The sequence below is a fragment of the Rhinopithecus bieti genome, unplaced genomic scaffold, assembly GCF_001698545.2.
Source record: "Rhinopithecus bieti isolate Rb0 unplaced genomic scaffold, ASM169854v2 scaffold_4101, whole genome shotgun sequence".
Taxonomy (NCBI): domain Eukaryota; kingdom Metazoa; phylum Chordata; class Mammalia; order Primates; family Cercopithecidae; genus Rhinopithecus; species Rhinopithecus bieti.
In genome coordinates this window covers 867,814-888,327 of record NW_016804458.1, presented here as the reverse complement: position 1 = coordinate 888,327, position 20,514 = coordinate 867,814, and the positions used below count along the sequence as shown (strand labels likewise).

Below are 20,514 nucleotides of genomic sequence, written 5' to 3'. Positions count from 1 at the left end.
GAGGCGGCAGAATCACATGAACCCGGGAGGCGGAGGTTGCAGTGAGCTGAAGGTCGCAGTGAGCAGAGATCGTGCCACCGCACTCCAGCCTGGGCAACAGAGGGAGACCTTGTCTCAAAAACAAAAGCAAAACAACAAAACAAAACAAAACAAAGCAAAAATGATTCTATAGTGGTGTTACTGAGAAAAGGGTGTTAAAACATTCTATCTCCTTTTCTTGTTACTACCAAGTACTTCCAGTGAAAGGAAAGCAAATACTTGATGTGAAATTCAATCTCAATGAAACTGCAAAGATTAATAGCTTTCCCTGTGCTGAGAAAAAACGAATACTGGAACTTTAATAAAACATGATATATATATTTATGCAAATGTCTGTAGTTTGATCTTATATCCTAATTGAAACAATAAAAAAGTTTCCCAGAGTAGAAGAAAGAAAAGGTATAGTACCATTAATGCTTAATTTTCCTTGTTTACATTAAATGGTTGGTGAATTCTCCACAGAATATTTAAATGCTATGCTCTCAATTTAAGAAATCTGAGTAGAAAGAAATAAAGAGCTGGAAAATATATGCAGTCTTAAGTTTTGTATAAATAACTGTAACTTATTCCTCTATTATAATTAAACATGTTTTTGGTAATCACCATTTAATAGTAGTTCTTCCAAGTTATCAGGATTTCGAGCAAGCTGCAGGATCAAAGCAGAACCTCGAACCTTGTCAGGAATATCTTCATATAATAACTCAATATATTCATCCATGTCATTAATGTTAGCAACTTCATCAATCTGAAACAAAGGAAGAGGCAGAAAGTACTCATCAACAATGCTCAACAGATCCACTGCCAAAGAAATAATATTTTGTGATCAATACAGATATAACAACACAGAAATTACCCACTTTTTGGATATGGAAATTTTAGATCTTTAGACCTAGGACTCTAATACAAAACCCCATGATAAAATGAGATGTATATAAACTTTAAAAATTGTTTATCAATATAAAGTATTTAAATGTAATAAAAATATTTGTATCTACTATAGTAGATTAAACAATATTTCAAAACATATTACAATAAGAATATGTAAACATTTTTGCCCATCATTTATCAAAATTAATTGTTTAGAAAGCACAACTAGCCACAGGTACGGCAGGCAGCTCACAGTTACAATCCCAGCACTTTGGGAGGCCGAGGCGGGCAGATCACAAGGTCAGGAGTTTGAGACCAGCCTGACCAACATGGTGAAGCCCTGTCTCTACTAAAATACAAAATTAGCTGGGTGTGGTGGCACGTGCCTGTAATCCCAGCTACTCAGGAGGCTGAGGCAGGAAAATCGCTTGAACCCGGGAGGCAGAAGTTGTGGTGAGCCGAGATCACGCAAAAAAAAAAAGTAGAACCAATACTTTTGTCTTTTCAATTAAATAATGATTTTCTACCTTTCTCAGATACCTGAGTTCATTTTAAAAAATACCACATGTGCTTAATGTGATTGTGTGTATTATTGATGGAAAAAGGCAATATCTTATAATTCAGTCCTCTATTAGATCAGAATGCATGCAGTCTTACCTCCATTCCTTCAAAAGGAGGTGGATCTTTAGGCTTGCTTGATTTTTCTTTTTTCTCTGTAAAAAGATTTTTTTTTTAATAAGGAGAATTAGGTTTTTAGGGTTTCTAGGTAATTTTTATTTTTAGCAGCTGAGTTTAATTATAGCTTAAACTGGGGATATTAAAACCAGTTTATGAAATAATCTCTTTTCAATGTATAAAAATGCTCATATATAATCAATTTGATCAAATGAGGATATCAAAGGGAGTATAAATTAATAAAATCTATAACTGATCACCAACTTCCTCCTTGGTTAACTTTTTGGGTATGTAAGGTATACAGTCAGACTTGCCAACAAGAAGCAAAATAGTCTGTTCTAAGTATCCTCTCTTTCCCTTCCTAATTCAAATTTAAGGTAGGAATAGGAAAATCAATAAGGCAAAGAAAAAAGTATGACTTGAGTAATATAAAAACTAAAAGAAATAAAAATTGGTAAATTTAAAACCTAAGATACAAAATAGTTGTTAACTGGTTCTTTTTTAATAAGTAAAATTAAGATCATAAATTAAAAGGCAAATATTTATTACTTGTATTAATTAAATCCCCACTTATTACCAAATAAAGAGTTATCCAAAGGTGTTGAACACAAGTTTGAGCCATTCGTTTATATTGAATTATCTAATTAATGGCATAATTTCATTTTTTAACAAAAAACTATCAAATACTTTATTGATCTGGATCATAAGTCTAAGTAATGTATGTACATTAAAGTAAGTTAGAATGTTATCAAAATTTTTGATTCCATAATTAGCAAATAAATATATGATAGAATTAGTCATTATTTTCAGAGGACAGTACCCATTCTATATAAGATCATACATTCTCAACAGCTTAATTCTGCTTCAAACAGATAATTTACTAAGACAGTGGTTTTAATTATGCAAAAAAAATCACTGAATGTAATGAATTACATAACCAAGTAAGTATTATTATCTTGTTTCAATTGCTTTTAAGATAAGATTTCTGGCTTTGGAATACTGCTTGCCAAGTAAAAGAGTTTTAACAAAGAAAATCAGTAGTGTAAAAAAAAGCGTATATTTAATATACACTTCCTAAAGCATTTCCTATGTCTTCAATTATTAATAATACTCTACCCAGATAGAGAAAATGTTGATTTGTATTATTTTATCCATGTATGATGACATGAACATTTTTTCATATTCCTCTAATTTCTGGTGGGGAGCAAGGTAAAACCACTGATTTGCCCTGAAAACACAGTGAAAGAGTTTTTACTGGTTCAAAGACACTTTATTCTAAATGCCTTCAGAATTCTATTAATTTGGCACTAGGAAAGATCAACTTTAACTATACTGTACAACCTACAATAAGTAGACACAGATATTAAAAGACTACCAGATTTGCTTTTGTCCTTGGATTTATTGGACTATGTGATCTCTCATCATTTACAGACATCTTAACAAGAATATTCTATTAACAAAATACTTAATACAAATTTTCCTTGATAATATTTTCCTTATCTACATAGTACTTAACTGAATGTCAGGTATGTGATTAGAAGCAATCACGTTCAAAATGTCTATTTTTGCTTTTTTTTTTTTTGAGACGGAGTCTCACTCTGTTGCCAGGATGGAGTTCAGTGGCATGGTCTTGACTCACTGCAACCTCTGCCTCCTGGGTTCAAGAGATTCTCCTGCCTCAGCCTCCTGAGTAGCTGAGGTCACAAGCATGTACCACTACACCCAATTATTTTTGCATTTTTACTAGAGGTGGGGTTTCACCATGTTGGCCAGGATGGTCTCGATCTCTTGACCTCGTCATCTGCTCGCCTCAGCCTCCCCAAGTGCTGAGATTACAGGCGTGAGCCACCACACCTGGCCCTTTTTGCTTTTAAATAAATTTACAACCATTTAATTCATTCAACAAATATATGTTGACTAAATCTATGTTAGACACTGTATTCACAGCTAATAAAAGTATATATTAAGTACAAGGCATTTTATTTACTGTGTATGAAGAGAGACTAATTTGAAAAAATTCCAAACAAAGTTGTTTTTTTTTTTTCCTACTTAGTCCAATCAAAACTTCAGCACTGATATATTATTTTAAGAGCACCAGCTGGGCACAGTGCCTCATGCCTGTAATCAAAGCACTTTGGGAAGCCGAGGCAGGAAGATCGCTTGAACCCAGGAGTTTGAGACTAGCCTAGGCAACATAGTGAGACTCCCATCTCTACAAAAAATGTAAAAAATTAGCCAGGTGTGGTTACAATTTAGTGGTGAACTCATAAAGGGATACCCCTCGTGGGCATCTGCCTGTGGCTCGGTAACCTCTTGACATTTCAGAGGCCCAGAGATGAAACCAAGTGGCTGCCTGGCTTCTTTAAGCCAGGGGCTGTCTCTGCTGCCTCCCTTGCCAGCAAGGCATTGCCGACTTTCACATAAGCTTGCTTGGAGTAGAGAAACAGTTTCTGAATCTGAAAGACTTCTCCAGTTAAGTATTCCCAAGCACAATTGACATCCCCTTTGCCTTCTCCTGATCTGTTGGCCCCCTTAAAGGTCTTGTTGCCTCCTCAGAGGTCCTGTTGACGCTTCCTAATCTGTAAAAAGGGCCCTGTTTAAGGGGATATTCCCAATTGGAAGGAGAATAAAGGGCAATGTTTGGGGGGAGTACTCCTGGATGATTTGGTTTCAGTTATGAAATCTGGTTTTAGAGTTCTGACTTATCGGGGTCTCATGTCTGTTCTTATCTTGTCCTGTTTGTGTGTGGAGAACCCAGAAGGAAACATTAGCAGAAGTTCAGTGGGCCTAACAAGTAGAAAGGGGGGTCTGTTTTATCTGTTTTGCTAGGTTAAAACTTGGATACTGAGCCAAGTAACTGGTGTTTGTCTTTGTTATGTGTATATTGTAATTTTCTCTCGGTCGATACAGGAAATGCTAACTTGATCCCTCCTACCTCAAGCAGCCCCTTGGATTCTATCTTGCAAAACTGGGCAGCTTTCACCTATGAACCCATGAAAACAAAGAAAATGGTTTTCTTTCATAATCAGCAAGCAGGGTGATTAAAGCTCTGCTCTTTTGGAAGCCACAGTTTAAGAGAATCCAGGAACCCAACAAGGGGGCAACAGGGTAGTAAGAACCGTTTACCAGTCAGGTTCCTGATCTCTCTGTGTGGAATCTGGCTGAGCAAAAGGTAAAAAAATCAGTTTCCTGCAAGGTTTTGATTAATAAGAGAAAAAGATGTGTATGACTAGTCTTGGGAAATACTGACTCTGGTGTACTTTTTGGTTTATTAATATTCATATTGTTCCCTTCCTTTCCAGAAATAATCTTTTCTTTGTCTTTCTGTGTTCTTCATAAAGAGAAGGTACTAACTGAGGGTTCCTCTCATCTTGTTTTATGTCCTTGAAAACTTGACCTGTGACCGAGTGGGAGCTCTATAAAACAGAACAATTCCTTTACACTATATACTCTGGTTTCAATAATTACTTCATTTTGCTCTTCTTCCACATTTGGCTACCTTCTTGGAGAACACAGGTCACAGAGGCATTTTCTATTGCGCTGACATAATTTTCTGCTTTTATGGGTAGCTTCGAGGCTAGTGACCTGAGCTCACACAGACCGACATCTAAGCTTTCTTTAGCCTTAAGGCCCAACCAGCAATCCGTTTTACTGTCATTTTAGCCATTATAGATGACAACAAGCAAGGAATTGAATATTATGCTTTTTTCATATTAGTTTGCATTTCCTTATGTGTCCAGTGAACTAACTCCCCAGAAGTTATATCCATCTCCAAATTCACTGTAACTTTTATCTTTAGTAATTGGGCACAGCCCAGCTGCAGTTCCAGGCCATGGATGACCACATGGTCACCCAGGAATCAAAGGTTCCTTATCCTCCACCTTTTTATTTTATAGATTAATATCATCAGCTCCCTGAGGAAACGATACTGAAATGGCTTATGAGAGTAACTAATTTGGGAGCAGTGTCTTTGGTTTTAAATGCTGCAGAGTGAAAGAACGTGTTTGGGTTGGTATGGTACCCACTGCTCACAATTAAACAATTGCAAATGATTATACATGAACCAGACAAACAGGACATTATTAGTGAGGAAAGAGTTAGCCTAATGAATTGGATAAAAGCCACTGTAAGGTCTCTTTATCCTAAGAAAGGGGACTGTCCAACTCTACCTATAACTGCCAAGTGGAGTACCCCAGATGAAGCAGCTAATGTGGTTTGTATGCAAGCCATATGGGACCGGCATTATGATGACAGGGATATTCACCCCTTGAATATGCCCATTACCCAGGTCATGGTCAGCTTCTCCTCATGGGTCTTACAGACGCTAACAGAAAATATTAGGTTCGTTAACAAGGGAATGGTGAAGGGTAGAGGGGAGGGTCAAAGGATGCATCCCAGGAAGATGGGAAGTTTTAAATAGTTATTAAGAAATATGATGAATGAAGAAAACATTGATAGGAGTAAAACTAAGAGGAAAAGAAAAGGGGAGAGTCAGGGGACTCATCCCAGCAGAATGAAAATCTTTAGACAGTTATTAAGAAATTGAATGAATAAAACGGAAATTGATGGCATCAAACAAAGGCCTTAACTGCTGGTTCCCCCAATATTAAAGGGTGCCAAATCAGTTTTCTGTACTTACCCCAATTGGAGACATTTTTTAAAAAATCAGAAGACAAAGATCAGAATGAGAAAACTGACCAACAATTGCCTGGGGTGATGTTGAGGTGATTAATCAACACAAAGATTGACTAAAAAGCCTTGGTCCCTTAGCTAAACCCTCTGCTGGGAACCCAAATCTCTTTTCACAGGAGAGAGCAAAACGGTCTGGGAGTGAAGAGAAATTGCCAGGAGCAGAACATAAAATTAAGGGTGGATAGGATTATCAAAGTTGAAATGTTTATATAGGCTTTTTGTAAGTAATTGTGTATTCTTTACCTAAATGTCTTATGAAAATGGATATCGTATCTGACTAGGGGATGTTTTCTCTACCTAGTACTATAAAACTGAAGGCATGCAAATCTGCCCTTCAAGCTATAATTAACTGAACATATTACAATGGGAACCAATAAGATTGTCTAAGCCCACAGAATATAGAATAGAAGCTGGAGTGCTGGTAGGAACAAATTCTCCACTTGATAGCCTTTTGTGGAATGCTTACTGAGGCTTATAGCAAAAGTCTGTGAGCACATCCCAATGATGACTGCTGTGACTCTGGACTAGAGAATTTCCACTTAAGAGGCAATTTACTGCCTTGTTACAGGACATTAACTGAAGACATCCTATGATGGAAGGACATAACATGATCATGACATCTGAAATACCCATGCTATTTGGGGCAATGTCAGAAACAGTCTTAACTGGGGACAGCAGTGCCCAGAATAATTCCATAATAAAATGGAGATACTTTGTATATGATCATGCTACTTGGGAAATTCAAGGAGGAGATACTCATGAGCAGGGAGCCTCTTTTTCCCCAGGATTGACTCTGAAACTGTGTGAGAAGCTGCAGGATTCTACGCTGCCCATTAAACAGCTCTTACCTGACTGACAAAGAGCTGCCTGATTTATGAAAGGCAATTCCAAGGTGAACAGACAACATCCTGTTTGGAAGTCGGCTACTCTGACTGAAGAAGAGTCAATAAAACTTTTTTTTTCTTTTGAGCTATTTATAGCTTATGACAAGTAAAGTATATCTTTATGAGCTAAATTTGCCTTTCTAACTGAGTTCTCACAAATGTGGAAACTTCATAAGTATTATTTTATGGCAATATAGTTATTTGCATAAGTTCAATAAGAATCTGCTTTCTTTTGTAGCAGGACACAATTGCAGATGCTAGTTACTTTACCAAGGCTTTGACTGGATTGGCATATTTTCAGATATGACAAAATTGCTTTGAGGAATTGATGTTGACTTTATAGAGCCAATAAAAGCCCCTCAGAAAGACTAGCCTTCTACCTTGTCTATGTAGTTTCTTTTTAGGGTTCCTCACCTGTGATAAGTAAAAAATGTTACTTTCAACAGATCCAGAAACCTCAAGTTATTTTGGGACCTCCACAAGAAATGAGCTCACCCAATTCATACAGGTGTCTGCAGGCATGGATAAATCCTTGGTTTAGCTAACCTTGAGGCTTTCAAAAACTCTAAACTAAGATTCCTTATGGAAAAGTTCCTGCAAAGTTCAACTTAAAAGAGCCTATATGACCAATAAATATTCTTGCCATACTTTATGCAAATAGGCCAAGTATAATAATACTTATTTTGGAAATAAATTGGTCCTACTATAATTTGTCTTTGGTAGAAATGGCATACTAGAGATAAAAATCTTGTTTCAAAAGAAATGATAGTATACCTGTTACTAGATTCTAGCCTTGTCTATTATTTTTGGGTTTTTATTGTTTTCTACAATTTGAACTAAACCTGAATTCTTTCCTGGCTACAAGTCTTCAAACTAACATTTTCAAAATTTTCTTCCATTTTTCTGACTTGAACTCTGTTCCAGACAGAAATATAGTTATAACTAAGTATTAATTAGGCTGCACTTTGGCTCATTTCCTTGCTGCTAAAGTCACATAGCACTACATACTGACCATTTACATCCCCATTGTTCTTACAGACAGGATCTCTGACGTTAAGAATCATAAGGATTTTGCTTAAGGATCATTTAAAATGTTTTTCAGACCCTGAGTTGCAGTGAAACAGCTGACGCCAACCAGTCGGAAGACCCTCATAGAGGAAAGAAATCAGCATGAGAATACAGCTGCTTCATCATCCTGTCCCATTACTTCACCTTACACTCTTTGATCAATCAACAATCTCCACACTTCAGCCCAATGCAAAATCCTTAAAAACTCTAGCCCCAAACTTCTCAGGGAGATGGATTTGAGGTTTTCTCTCATCTCCTAGTTTGGTGACCCCCCAGATTAAACCTTTTTCTTGCTGCTGCCGCCAAAAAAAAAGGAAACAAAGAAAAAAAATTCATGAAAGTTATATCTGTTGGATAGTCTAAGGCATATGATATATATTTTAACACTTACACAATCCATCCAAATGACAAACAAATATAAAAAAAAAAAGCTTATAAAGTATCAGTCTAGTTGGTGCAGTGAAAAATAGGTTTTCTGCCCCAAATTCTCTCCTTTTACTATTCTAGAATCAATATGACAGACATTTCCTTTTTTATTCTTACTTCAGTATATGTGTACATACACAAAACATGAAAAAAGAATTAGACCATTTTATGTGGAAGCATCTAATATAAAGCCTACCATGAAAGCAATTAATGTTTATTCTTTGTTGTTTACTCATTCATAGCACTGGTGAAAAAAACCTACCCAATATCAAATATCAATAGTTTGATAAACTTTTGTTTATAGTTGTTTGACAAACTATAAACAACTTTGGATCTGCATTGGGAAGCCAGGAATTCTACTACTTACCTTTTCCTGACAATGAATCACGGCGGTTCTGTAGATAGTACAACAGCTGTTCTACCTCATTTAGTTTTGAAGGATGAATGAGTTTACATTCTTCAACCACCTTCCTTGCCAGGGAAGTTATATCTGTGTTGGCATTGAGACTCTTAAGTCGAATGCTGTAAGTATGACAGAATTTTTCAACTCACATATTATAAAAGTAATAACTGCAATACTACTACTTTAAAATAATTTATAGGTTATAAACTATTATAGAGAATCTGGCCATAGACTCTTAGTAAAATAAAGTATTAGATATAATTAGGCTCAGAAAAATACAAGGCAGTGATTTTCTGTGAGCTAGACAAACAAAATAACAAAAGGAACATAAAATCTTCTTCCAACTCTCTAGGCAAGACAGCATATTCAGAGATTCTGTTTTAAAATGGTATTTCTGATATAAAATATATAAAGTCTTTAGCATTATCAAATGTAAGAATCTATACCATCATAAATAAATCATTTTCTTGACCATACCCACAAATCCTAACTTTTTCTCAGCTAGGGACAAGACACAATATTGATATGTTCAGATTCAGTTGCTCTGGTGGTAATTATATAGAAAGTAAAAGCAAAAGAAAGTGAAATCCAGCTGGGCACAGTGGTTCACACCTGTAATTCCAGCACTTTGGGAGGCTGAGGCGGGGGGCTCACAAGGTCAGGAGTTCGAGACCAGCCTGGCCAATATGGTGAAACCCCATCTCTACTAAAGATACAAAAAATTTGCCAGGTGTGGTGGTGTGCGCCTGTAATGCCAGCTACTCGGGAGGTTGAGACAGGAGAATTGTTTGAACTTGGGAGGCAGAGGTTGCAGTGAGCCAAGATCGCACCACTATACTCCAGCTTGGGCGACAGGGGGAGACTCCGTCTTAAAAAAAAAAAAAAAAAGTGAGATCCACTTTAAGATCTATATGAGGAATTCTGAGGAACAAATGAATACATTTTATACTTAGATTAGTGCATTAACAATAATAAGCTAACACCTCCCTCTTTTTAAAGTTAGCCCAGGAGATTCACTGGGAACCCATTAAGAAACCATTATTAAGAGTTTGGAAACAATTGCCTAGTTACCTGGATTCAGGGTACCAGGAAGAGGTATAAAGACATAAAATTAGATTAAAAGTGAAGAGTCAACCTGGTGGCAAAAGACTGTCAAGCAGATGCTGCCATGCAAGCTTCTTTTCAAAAAGAGAAAAATAAGCAAGCAGCCACTGTGTAGAATTATTTTGTGTTAAAGATGGCTAATTTTTTGTTGGAAGACATCAAGGAATTAGAAGGAGCAGGAGTGGAGATCTCAGAGCAATGTCCTGTAAGCTTATTATTCATACACAGATGATTTCTCCTGAAACCATTCCAGCAGAATGACTTAGATATTATTCCCAGCTATATATTCAACCCCAAATCTGGTTATCCTGGGGTTCAACAAGCTATATAATCGCTTTTAATAAATTCCTTTTCTGTTTAAATTTGTTAGAGTGGTTTCTAATGTTTACAAGAAGAACTCAAGCAATATTCTGTCCCTTTATTTCTTCTTTAACTTATTTGGGTTTTTTTTTGGTTTCTACCTTGTAAGTCCTTTAATTTTATTATATTTTTTATATAGTCTTAGCTGCATATCAGAAGGCATAGAGAGAAAGAAAGGTCAATACAGAGAAAACTCTAAAAGACCTCTAGTTTGCTTCCAATTGTTTGCAATTATGAGTAAAACTGCTATAAACATTCAAGCGCAGCTTTTTGTGTGAACATGTTTTCAACTCATTTGGGTAGATATCTAGAGGCATGAGGAGGGTTCAAGATGGCTGAATAGAAACAGCCCCAGTGTGCAGCTCCAAGTGAGACCAACGCAAAAGGTGGGTGATTTCTACATTTCCAACTGAGGTACCCAGTTCAACACATTGGGACTGGTTAGGCAGCGGGTACAACCCATGGAGGGTGAGCAGAAGCGGGGTGGGGGGACATCACTTCACCCAGGAAGTGCAAAGAGCTAGGGGACATCCCTCCCTCAGCCAAGGGAAGGTGTGAGGGACTGTTCTACCCGGCCCGGGTGCTATGCTTTTCCCACAGTTTTTGCAGTCCACAGATCAGGAGATCCTTTGTGAGCCAATACCACCTGGGCCCTGGATTTCAAGCCCAAAACCAGGTGGCTGTTTGGGTAGGCAGTGAGCTAGCTGCAGGAGTTTTTTTCATACCCCAGTGGTGCCTGGAACCCCAGCAAGACAGAACTGTTCACTCCCCTGGAAAGGGAGTTGAAGCCAAGGAGTCAAGTGGTCTCACTCAGTGAGTTCTACTCTTATGGAGCCCAGCAAGCTATGAACCACTGGCTTGAAATTCTCACTGCCAGCACAGCAGTCTGGAGTTGACCTGGGATGATCAAGCTTGGTGAGGGGAGGGTGGCCTGCCATCAGTGAGGCTGTAGAAGGCAGTTTTCCCTGGACAGTGCTAAGAAGACTGGGAGGTTTAGACTGGGTAGAATTCACCACAGTGTGGCAAAGTGCTTCTTTAGATGCCTCCTCACTGGGCAGGGCCTCCCTAAAGGAAATGCAGCAGCCTTAGGGGCTTACAGATAAAACATTTCTCTGGGACAGAGAACCTGGTAGGAGGGGTGGCTGTGGGCACAGCTTCAGCAGACTTAATCTTTCCTGCCTGCTGGCTCTGATGAGAGCAGCTGATCCTGACAAGGGGAATTCTCCCAGCACAGCATACCAGCTCTGCTAAGGGACAGACTACCTCCACAAGTGGGTCCCTGACCCCTGTGCCTCCTGACTGGGAGAGACCTCCCAACCGGGGTTGACAGACATCTCATATAGGAGATCTCTGGCTGGCATCAGACCAAGCTTCCAGGGGAAGGAGCAGGCAGCAATATTTGCTGTTCTGCAGCCTCCACGCGAACGGGATCTAGAGTGAAATTCCAGCAACCTTCAGCAGACCTGCAGAAGACGGACCTGGCTGCTGGAAGACAAACTAACAAACAGAAAGCAACAACAACAACATCAACAAAAAACACCCCCCAACAAAAACCCCATCCAAGGGTCATCAGCCTCAAAGATCAAAGGATAAATCCACGAAGATGAGGAAAACCAGCACAAAAACGCTGAAAATTCCAAAAACCAAAATGCCTCTTCTCCAAATGATTGCAAGTCCTCTCCAGCAAGGGCACAAAACTGGATGGAGAATGAGAATTGATGAAACGACAGAAGTAGGCATCAGAAGGTGGGTAATAACAAACTCCTCTTAGCTAAAGTAGCATGTTCTAACCCAATGCAAGGAAGCTAAGAACCTTGATAAAAGGTTACAGGAACTGCTAACTAGAATAACCAGTTTAGATGAAACATAAATGACTTGATGGAGCTGAAAAACACAGCATGAAAACTTCGTGAAGCATACACAAGTATCAATAGCCAAATCAATCAAGCAGAAGAAAGAATATCAGAGACTGAAGATCATCTTGCTGAAACAAGGCACGAAGACAAGATTAGAGAAAAAAGAATGAAAAGGAACAAACAAAGCCTCCAAGAAATATGGGACTATGTGAAAAGGCCAAACCTACGATTGATTGGTGTAACTGAAAGTTACAGGGAGAATGGAACCAAGTTGGAAAATACACTTCAGGGTATTATCCAGGAGAGCCTCCTCAGCCTAGCAAGACAGACCAACATTCAAATTCAGGAAATACAGAGAACACCACTAAGATACTCCTTGAGAAGATCAGTCCCAAGACACATAATCATCAGATTCTCCAAGGTTGAAACAAAGGAAAAAAATGTTAAGGGCAGCCAGGAGAAAGGTCAGGTCACCTACAAAGGGAAGCCCATCAGACTAACAGCGGATCTCTCTGCAGAAACTCTACAAGCCAGAAGAGAGTAGGGGTCAATAGTCAACATTCTTAGGGAAAATAATTTTCAAAACAGAATTTCATATCCAGCCAAACTAAGCTTCATAAGCAAAGGAGAAATAAAAATCTTTCCAGACAAGCAAATGCTGAGGGATTCCGTCACCACCAGGCCTGCTTTATAAGAGCTCCTGAAGGAAGCACTAAATATAGAAAGGAAAAACCGGTACCAGCCAAATGCAAAAACACACCAAAATATAAAGACCAATGATACTGTGAAGAAACTACATCAACTAATGTGCAAAATAACCAGCTACCGGCATGATGACAGGATCAAATTCACACATAACAATGTTAACCTTAAATGTGAAAGGGCTAAATGCCTCCATTGAAAGACACAGACTGGCAAATTGGATAGAGTCAAGACCCCTTGGTGTGCTATACTGAGGAGACCCATTTCACATGCAAAGACACACTTAGGCTCAAAATAAAGGAATAGAGGACTATTTACCAAGCAAATGGAAAAAAAAAAAAAAGCAGGGATTGCAATTCTAGTCTCTGATAAAACAGACTTTAAACCAACAAAGATCAAAAAAGATGAAGAAGGGCATTACATATGGTAAAGGGTTCAATGCAACAAAAAGACCTAACTCTCCTAAATATATATGCATCCAATACAGGACCACCCAGATTCACAAAACAAGTTCTTAGAGACCTACAAAGAGACTTAGACTCCCACACAATAATAGTGGGAGACATTAATACCCCACTGTCAATAATAGACAGATCAACAAGACAGAAAATTAACAAGGATATTCAGGACTTGAACTCAGCTCTGGATCAAGTGGACCCAATTGACATCTACAGAACTCTCCACCCCAAATAAACAGAATATACATTTTTCTAAGTGCCCCATGGCACTTATTCTAAAATCGACCACATAATTGGAAGTAAAATAATCCTCAGCAAATGCAGAAGAACAGAAATCGTAAGAAACAGTCTCTCAGGCCACAGTGCAATCAAATTAGAACTCAGAATTAAGAAACTCACTCAAAACCGCATAACTACATGGAAACTGAACAACCTGGTCCTGAATGACTCCTGGGTAAATAACAAAATTAAGGCAGAAGTAAAGAAGTTCTTTGAAACCAATGAGAACAAAGAGACAACGTACCAGAATCTCTGGGACACAGCTTAAGGAGCGTGTAGAGGGAAATTTATAGCACTAAATGCCCACATCAGAAAGGTGGAAAGATCTGAAATTGACACCCTAACGTCAAAATTAAAAGAACTAGAGAAGCAAGAGCAAACAAAGTCAAAAGTTAGCAGAAGACAAGAAATAACTAAGATCAGAGCAGAAACGAAGGAGATAGAGACAAAAAACTCTTTCAAAAATCAATGAATCCAGGAGCTATTTTTTAAAAACAATAACAAAATAGACTGCTAGCTAGACTAAGAAGAAGAGAGAAAAATCAAATTGACACAATAAAATATGATAAAGGGGATACCACCACTGATCCCACAGAAATACAAACTACCATCAGAGAATACTACAAACACCTTGAAGCAAACAAAGCAGAAAATCTGTAAGAAACGAATAAATTCCTGGATACATTCACCCTCCCAAGACTAAACCAGGAAGAAGTTGAATGCCTGAATAGTCCAATAACAAGTTCTGAAATTGAGGAAGTAATTAATAGCCTACCAACCCCCCCCCCAAAAAAAAAAAAAAGGCCAAGAACAGATGCATTCACAGCAGAATTCTACCAGAGGTACACAGCAGAGCGGGCACCATTCGTTCTGAAACTATTCTAAGCAAGAGAAAAAGAGGGACTCCCCCCCCTCCAACTCATTTTATGAGGCCAGCATCATCCTGATACCAAAACCTGGCAGAGACACAAAAAAAAAAAAAAAAAAAGAAAATTTCAGGGCAATTTCCCTGATGAACATCAATGTGAAAATCATCAATAAAATACTAGCAAGCTGAATACAGCAGCATATCAAAAAGCTTAACCACCATGACCAAGTCAGCTTCATCCCTGGGATGCAAGGCTGGTTCAACATATGCAAATCAATAAAAGTAATCAATCACATAAACAGAACCAAGGACAAAAACAACATGATTTTCTCAATAGATGCAGAAAAGGCCTTTGAAAAAATTCAACATCTTTTTATGTTAAACACTCTCAATAAACTAGGTATTGATGGAACATATCTCAAAATAATAAGAGCTATTTATGACAAACACATAGCCAATACCATATTGAATGGACAAAAGCTGGAAGGATTCCCTTTGTAAACCATCACAAGACAAGGATGCCCTCTCTCACCACTCCTATTCAACACAGTATTGGAAGTTCTGGCCAAGGCAATCAGGCAAGAGAAAGAAGTAAAGGGTATTCAAATAGAAAGTGAGGAAGTCAAATTATATCTGTTTGCAGATGACATGATTGTATATTTAGAAAACCCCATCGTGTCAGCCTATAAACTCCTTAAGCTGATAAGCAACTTCAGCAAATTCTTAGTGTACAAAATCCAAGTACAAAAATCACAAGCAATCCTATACACCAACAATAGACAAGCAGAGAGCCAAATCATGAGTGAACTCCCATTCATAACTGCTACAGAGAAAATAAAACACCTAGGAATACAACTTACAAGGGAGGTGAAGGACCTCTTCAAGGAGAACTACAAACCGCTGCTCAAGGAAATAAGAGAGAACACAGACAAATGTAAAAACATCCTATGCTCATGGGTAGGAAGAATCAATATCATAATAATGGCCATACTGCTCAAGATTTACAGATTCAATGCTATTCCCATCAAGTTAACACTGATTTTTTTCCCAGAATTACGAAACAGTACTTTAAATTTCATACAGAACCAAAAATGAGCCTGTATAGCCAAGACAATTCTAAGCAAAAAAAAAAAAAAAAAAGCTGGAGGCATCATGCTACCTGACTTCAAACTATACTACAAGGCTACAGTAACTAAAACAGCATGGTTCTGGTATCATAACAGGGATATAGACCAATAGAACAGAACAGAGACTCAGATATAATACCACACATCTACAACCATCTAACCTTCGACAAATCTGACAAAAACAAGCAATGGGGAAAGGATTTCCTGTTTAATAAATGCTGCTGGGAAAACCGGCTAGCCACTTGTAGAAAACAGAAACTGGACCCCTTCCTTACACCTTATACAAATGTTAACTCAAGATGGATTAAAGACTTAAATGTAAAACCCAAAGCCATAAAAACCCTAGAAGAATATCTAGGCAATACTATTCAGGACATAGGCAAGGACAAGGACTTCATGACTAAAACACCAAAAGCAACTGCAACAAAAGCCAAAATTGACAAATGGGATCTATTTAAACTAAAGAGCTTCTGCACAGCAAAAGAAACTGTCATCAGAGTGAACAGGAAACCTACAGAATCGGAGAAAATTTTTCTATCTACCCATCTGACAAAGGACTAATATCCAGAATCTACAAGGAACTTAAACAAATGTACAAGAGAAAAAACAAACAACCCCATCAAATAGTGGGTAAAGGATACGAACAGACACTTCTCAAAAGAAGACACTTATGTGGTCAAGAAACACATGAAAAAAAGCTCATCATTATTGGTCACTAGAGAAATGCAAATCAAAACCACAACGAGATACCATCTCATGCCAGTTAGAATGGTGATTATTAAAAAGTCAGGAAACAACAGATGCTGCTCAGGCTGTGGTGAAATTGGAATTGGTTTAACCATTGTGGAAGACAGTGTGGTGATTCCTCAAGGATCTAGAACCAGAAATACCATTTGACCCAGCAATCCCATTACTGGGCATATACCCAAAGGATTATAAATCATTCTACTACAAAGACACATTCACACATAGGTTTATTACAGCACTATTTACAATAGCAAAGACTTGGAACCAACCCAAATGTCCATCAATGATAGACTGAATAAAGAAAATGTGGCACATATACATCACGGAATAATATATAGCCATAAGAAGAATGAGTTCATGTCCTTTGCAGGGAGATAGATGAAGCTAGAAGCCATCATTCTCAGCAAACTAACACAGGAACAGAAAACCAAACACCACATGTTCTCACTCATAAATGGGGATTGAACAATGAGAATACACGGACACAGGGAAGGGAACATCACCCATCAGGGCCTGTCAGGAGGTAGGGGGCTAGGGGGAGGGAGAGCATTAGGACAAATACCTAACGCATGTAGGGCTTAAAACCTAAATAACGGGTTAATAGGTGCAGCAAACCACCATGGCACATGTATACCTATGTAACAAACCTTCACATTCTGCACATGAATCCCAGGACTTAAAGTAAAATTAAAAAAAAAAAAAAGAAACATGAAACACATCTTTTATGGTTGATTTCACAAGTTAGTAGTTCATAATCTATTATATTCATTTTCTAAATGGGATAAATTAGAATATATATGTTACAACAGGTTCCTATTAAGCTTACAAAATCTTACTTTTCTAGGATTAATATACTCCATATTTATAGTTTAATACAATCTCTCCTTCACTAAGATGAAGTATGCCTGGAAGAATGCCATAATTAATCACCTATGCAGATCAAAATAATATCAGATTTGTATAAAGTTTATATAATGTTCACTAATTTCAAAATGTACACAAATAAAGAACTTACATTTTTTGACATTCTTTTCGTTCTCCCAACATGGGGTCCCCCATTTCTCCAAGAATGGTGGCTTCCACTTCATATTGAACAATGAGTGCTTTTTCTGATGGATGTACATCAATATTCCCTCCTTTAACTTTCCTATAATACAAAATTGAAATGACATACCAGATTAAAACTCTCAAAGTGGCCATGGTTTTTGTCTATGTTTAGGTCTATAACATATGGGTTGGATTAACATGTGAATTTGAATCAGATTACTCTTGACTTGGGATTAGAGATAACTCTTTTTCTCTAACTGTAATATATATATATGTGTGTGTGTGTGTGTGTGTGTGTGTGTGTGTGTGTGTGTATCTTTGTCATGCATAAAGTATCTTTATAAATAGCTCTACCTAGGAAAAAAATACATTTACCAAAGGATCATGCATAAGAGCAAGAGAATGAAACATAAACAATTAAGATGGCTTTGGAGAGAATGACCTCAACTAAAAGTCAGTTATTCAAAACCAAAGACAACTGTCTTAAAATTTATGTTAAAAGAAAAAGTCAGGCCAGACATGATGGCTCACACCTGTAATCCCAGTGACTTGGGAGACCAGCATGGGAGAAATCCTTTAGGTCAGTAGTTTGAGACCAGCCCAGGTAAAACAGTGAGACTGTTTCTACAAAAAATGTAAAAACTAGTGGGGCATAGTGGCAGGTGTCTGTAGTCCTAGATAATCACAGGCTGAGGAGGGAGGATCACTTGAGCCCTCTGATGGTGCCATTGCACTCCAGCCTGAGCAATAGAACAAAACTCTGTCTCTATTTAAAAAAAAAAAAAAAAAAAGGTCAACCTGCCCATTAATTACCCCATAAACTGGACCAAAAGACAGGAAGAAATTATATATTACAATATATGTCATGTATCATTGTGCAAGTTGCAGCATTAGTACCTAAACAAAATCACTGAATCACACCCAAATTACATAACAAAAAAGCATTTACAGGTTAGGTAGGTTGTATAGTCACATATCTCAAATTATAGTGTCAATACTAGGTTCTATGGAAAGGTTGTATATACTCTTTCTTCAAGCCCATGAAGTCACAAAATGAATTCTTAATTGCAGTAAACCAATGACGAATTAATCACTATTTGCCACTTGGCCATTTTAGAAGGCAATAAAGTTGGTTGTGCTGGAAGAGATTAAGCAACAGAAACAAGTAAAATCTCTCATTCTTAGTACTAGCTAGCAGCTAGCTGACTAGTGGGGTCTTTTAGCCTGATAAGAAAAAACAAAAATATGACAACACCTTAAATTTAATTCCAGTAATTAGAAACTCAAAGCTTTTCTTTCAGTTGGAAATAATACTCTGATAAATTATGCATATTTTCAAAGTAATTTTTAACTGATCTGTTCACCAGAATTCCTTATGAAAAGGAGATGCATCTGCAGTGAGTATTAGGGTAATGATTAACAGTCAAGTATAGTGATAGGGTAGGAAATTAAGTATACTAAAGCATAGAGTCTAGGTAGGCCAGCAACTAAAGTGATAGTAAGACATATAGGACAAGTAAAGAATGAAAACAGAAGCCAGGCAGGCCAGCAAAAATCGAGGAATTAGGAAATGAGATATAAACATACATTTAAAAGAATAGTACAGATTCCAAAAGGTAAGATAAATGGATAAATGTACAAAAGCTATGTAAGTCACAGGAATCAAAAGATCTAAGGAAAGTTGAAAAACAGATATAATGTAGCATCACTATCTTAACTACATAAGAAACTATGTTAATTACATAAGGCAAACTAGTTACTTCCTTCCTGATAACATGAAAAGCAATCCCAGTACTGGACTTTTTATAACTGTATCCAGTTAAGGGAAGAAAAGAATAAGGATAAAATATAAATGCAGATCCTTAGACTAGCCTCCTATTACCACTCTAAAATGGGTCTTCCACATATTGGCAGCTGAAGGAATTGCATAATTCTTGTCCTCTGTGGTCTCATATCTTGCCTTTCCTTAAAGGAATCAAATAATTAAAAAGGAAAAAAAATGAAACACCTCCCCCCTCCTTTTTTTTTTTTTTTTTTTTTTTTTTTTTTTTTTTTTTTTTTTGCTGTGTATGTGTGTTTAGAGGAGTAAATTAATTAAAATTTATCACAAAATCAACTTATGTTTATTATAGAAAACTAAAACAAATGAGCAAAGAAAAAATAAATTCAAAACTTACAAGAAGTAATCACTTGTTATTGGTAAACATATACATTCAGATATTTTTCTATTTGTACTAAATAATATAGAAAGAACGACAGCTATTGTTTTTTGTTTTTTTTTTCCTGCAGGTTTCATGGCATGATATGACTCAATCCACAGACAAAGGCTGCTAAGCCCGGGACAGCTTATTGGACCAGCCCATATGAGAAGCACAAATGTACAGAAACAAACTGAACCCAAGGAAAGATTGGTGATACTTTGGGAGGGATGACAGAGGAAGGGGAAACACATTGTCCATCCCTGTCCCAGCAAGGAGCCAGCTCCCATTCAGCAGTCTCTGTGAACATCTAGGTAGCTTCCGCATTCTTTCTGTCCAGTTGTGAGCAGCCACCAACTATGATTCCCCTTTTCCAGCAGGCTTTGCTTTCACATCACAAAGCATCATCCTGAGAAACAATTACAGTTCTTTTTAGAGTTCTGTTTCCTTCATAGGTATCTATTGTCCTAATAAATGGAATTCCTTGGAACACAAAAGCATTTATTTCTTCTTTTAGCTAATTTAATTTTTACAGCTCTGGTGAAAAAAATATATATATATTTTTAATTATACTTTAAGTTCTAGGGTGCATGTGCATAACGTGCAGGTTTGTTACATATGTATACTTGTGCCATGTTGGTGTGCTGCACCCATCAACTCGTCAGCACCCATCAATTCGTCATTTATATCAGGTATAACTCCCAATGCAATCCC

At 37.4% G+C, this 20,514-nt stretch overlaps 1 protein-coding gene across 1 annotated transcript in view; it reads right to left on the bottom strand.

The window, feature by feature from the left end:
• Positions 1-20,514, bottom strand: part of KIFAP3 (kinesin associated protein 3) — a 173,831-nt gene that overhangs the window by 123,748 nt on the left and 29,569 nt on the right. The window contains exons 2-5 of the mRNA XM_017868408.1: positions 17,571-17,702; positions 9,019-9,173; positions 1,564-1,619; positions 643-784 (exon numbers count right to left, since the gene is read on the bottom strand). Of these exons, the coding sequence (XP_017723897.1) occupies positions 643-784; positions 1,564-1,619; positions 9,019-9,173; positions 17,571-17,702 (485 nt within the window). The remainder of the gene's footprint in view (positions 1-642; positions 785-1,563; positions 1,620-9,018; positions 9,174-17,570; positions 17,703-20,514) is intronic.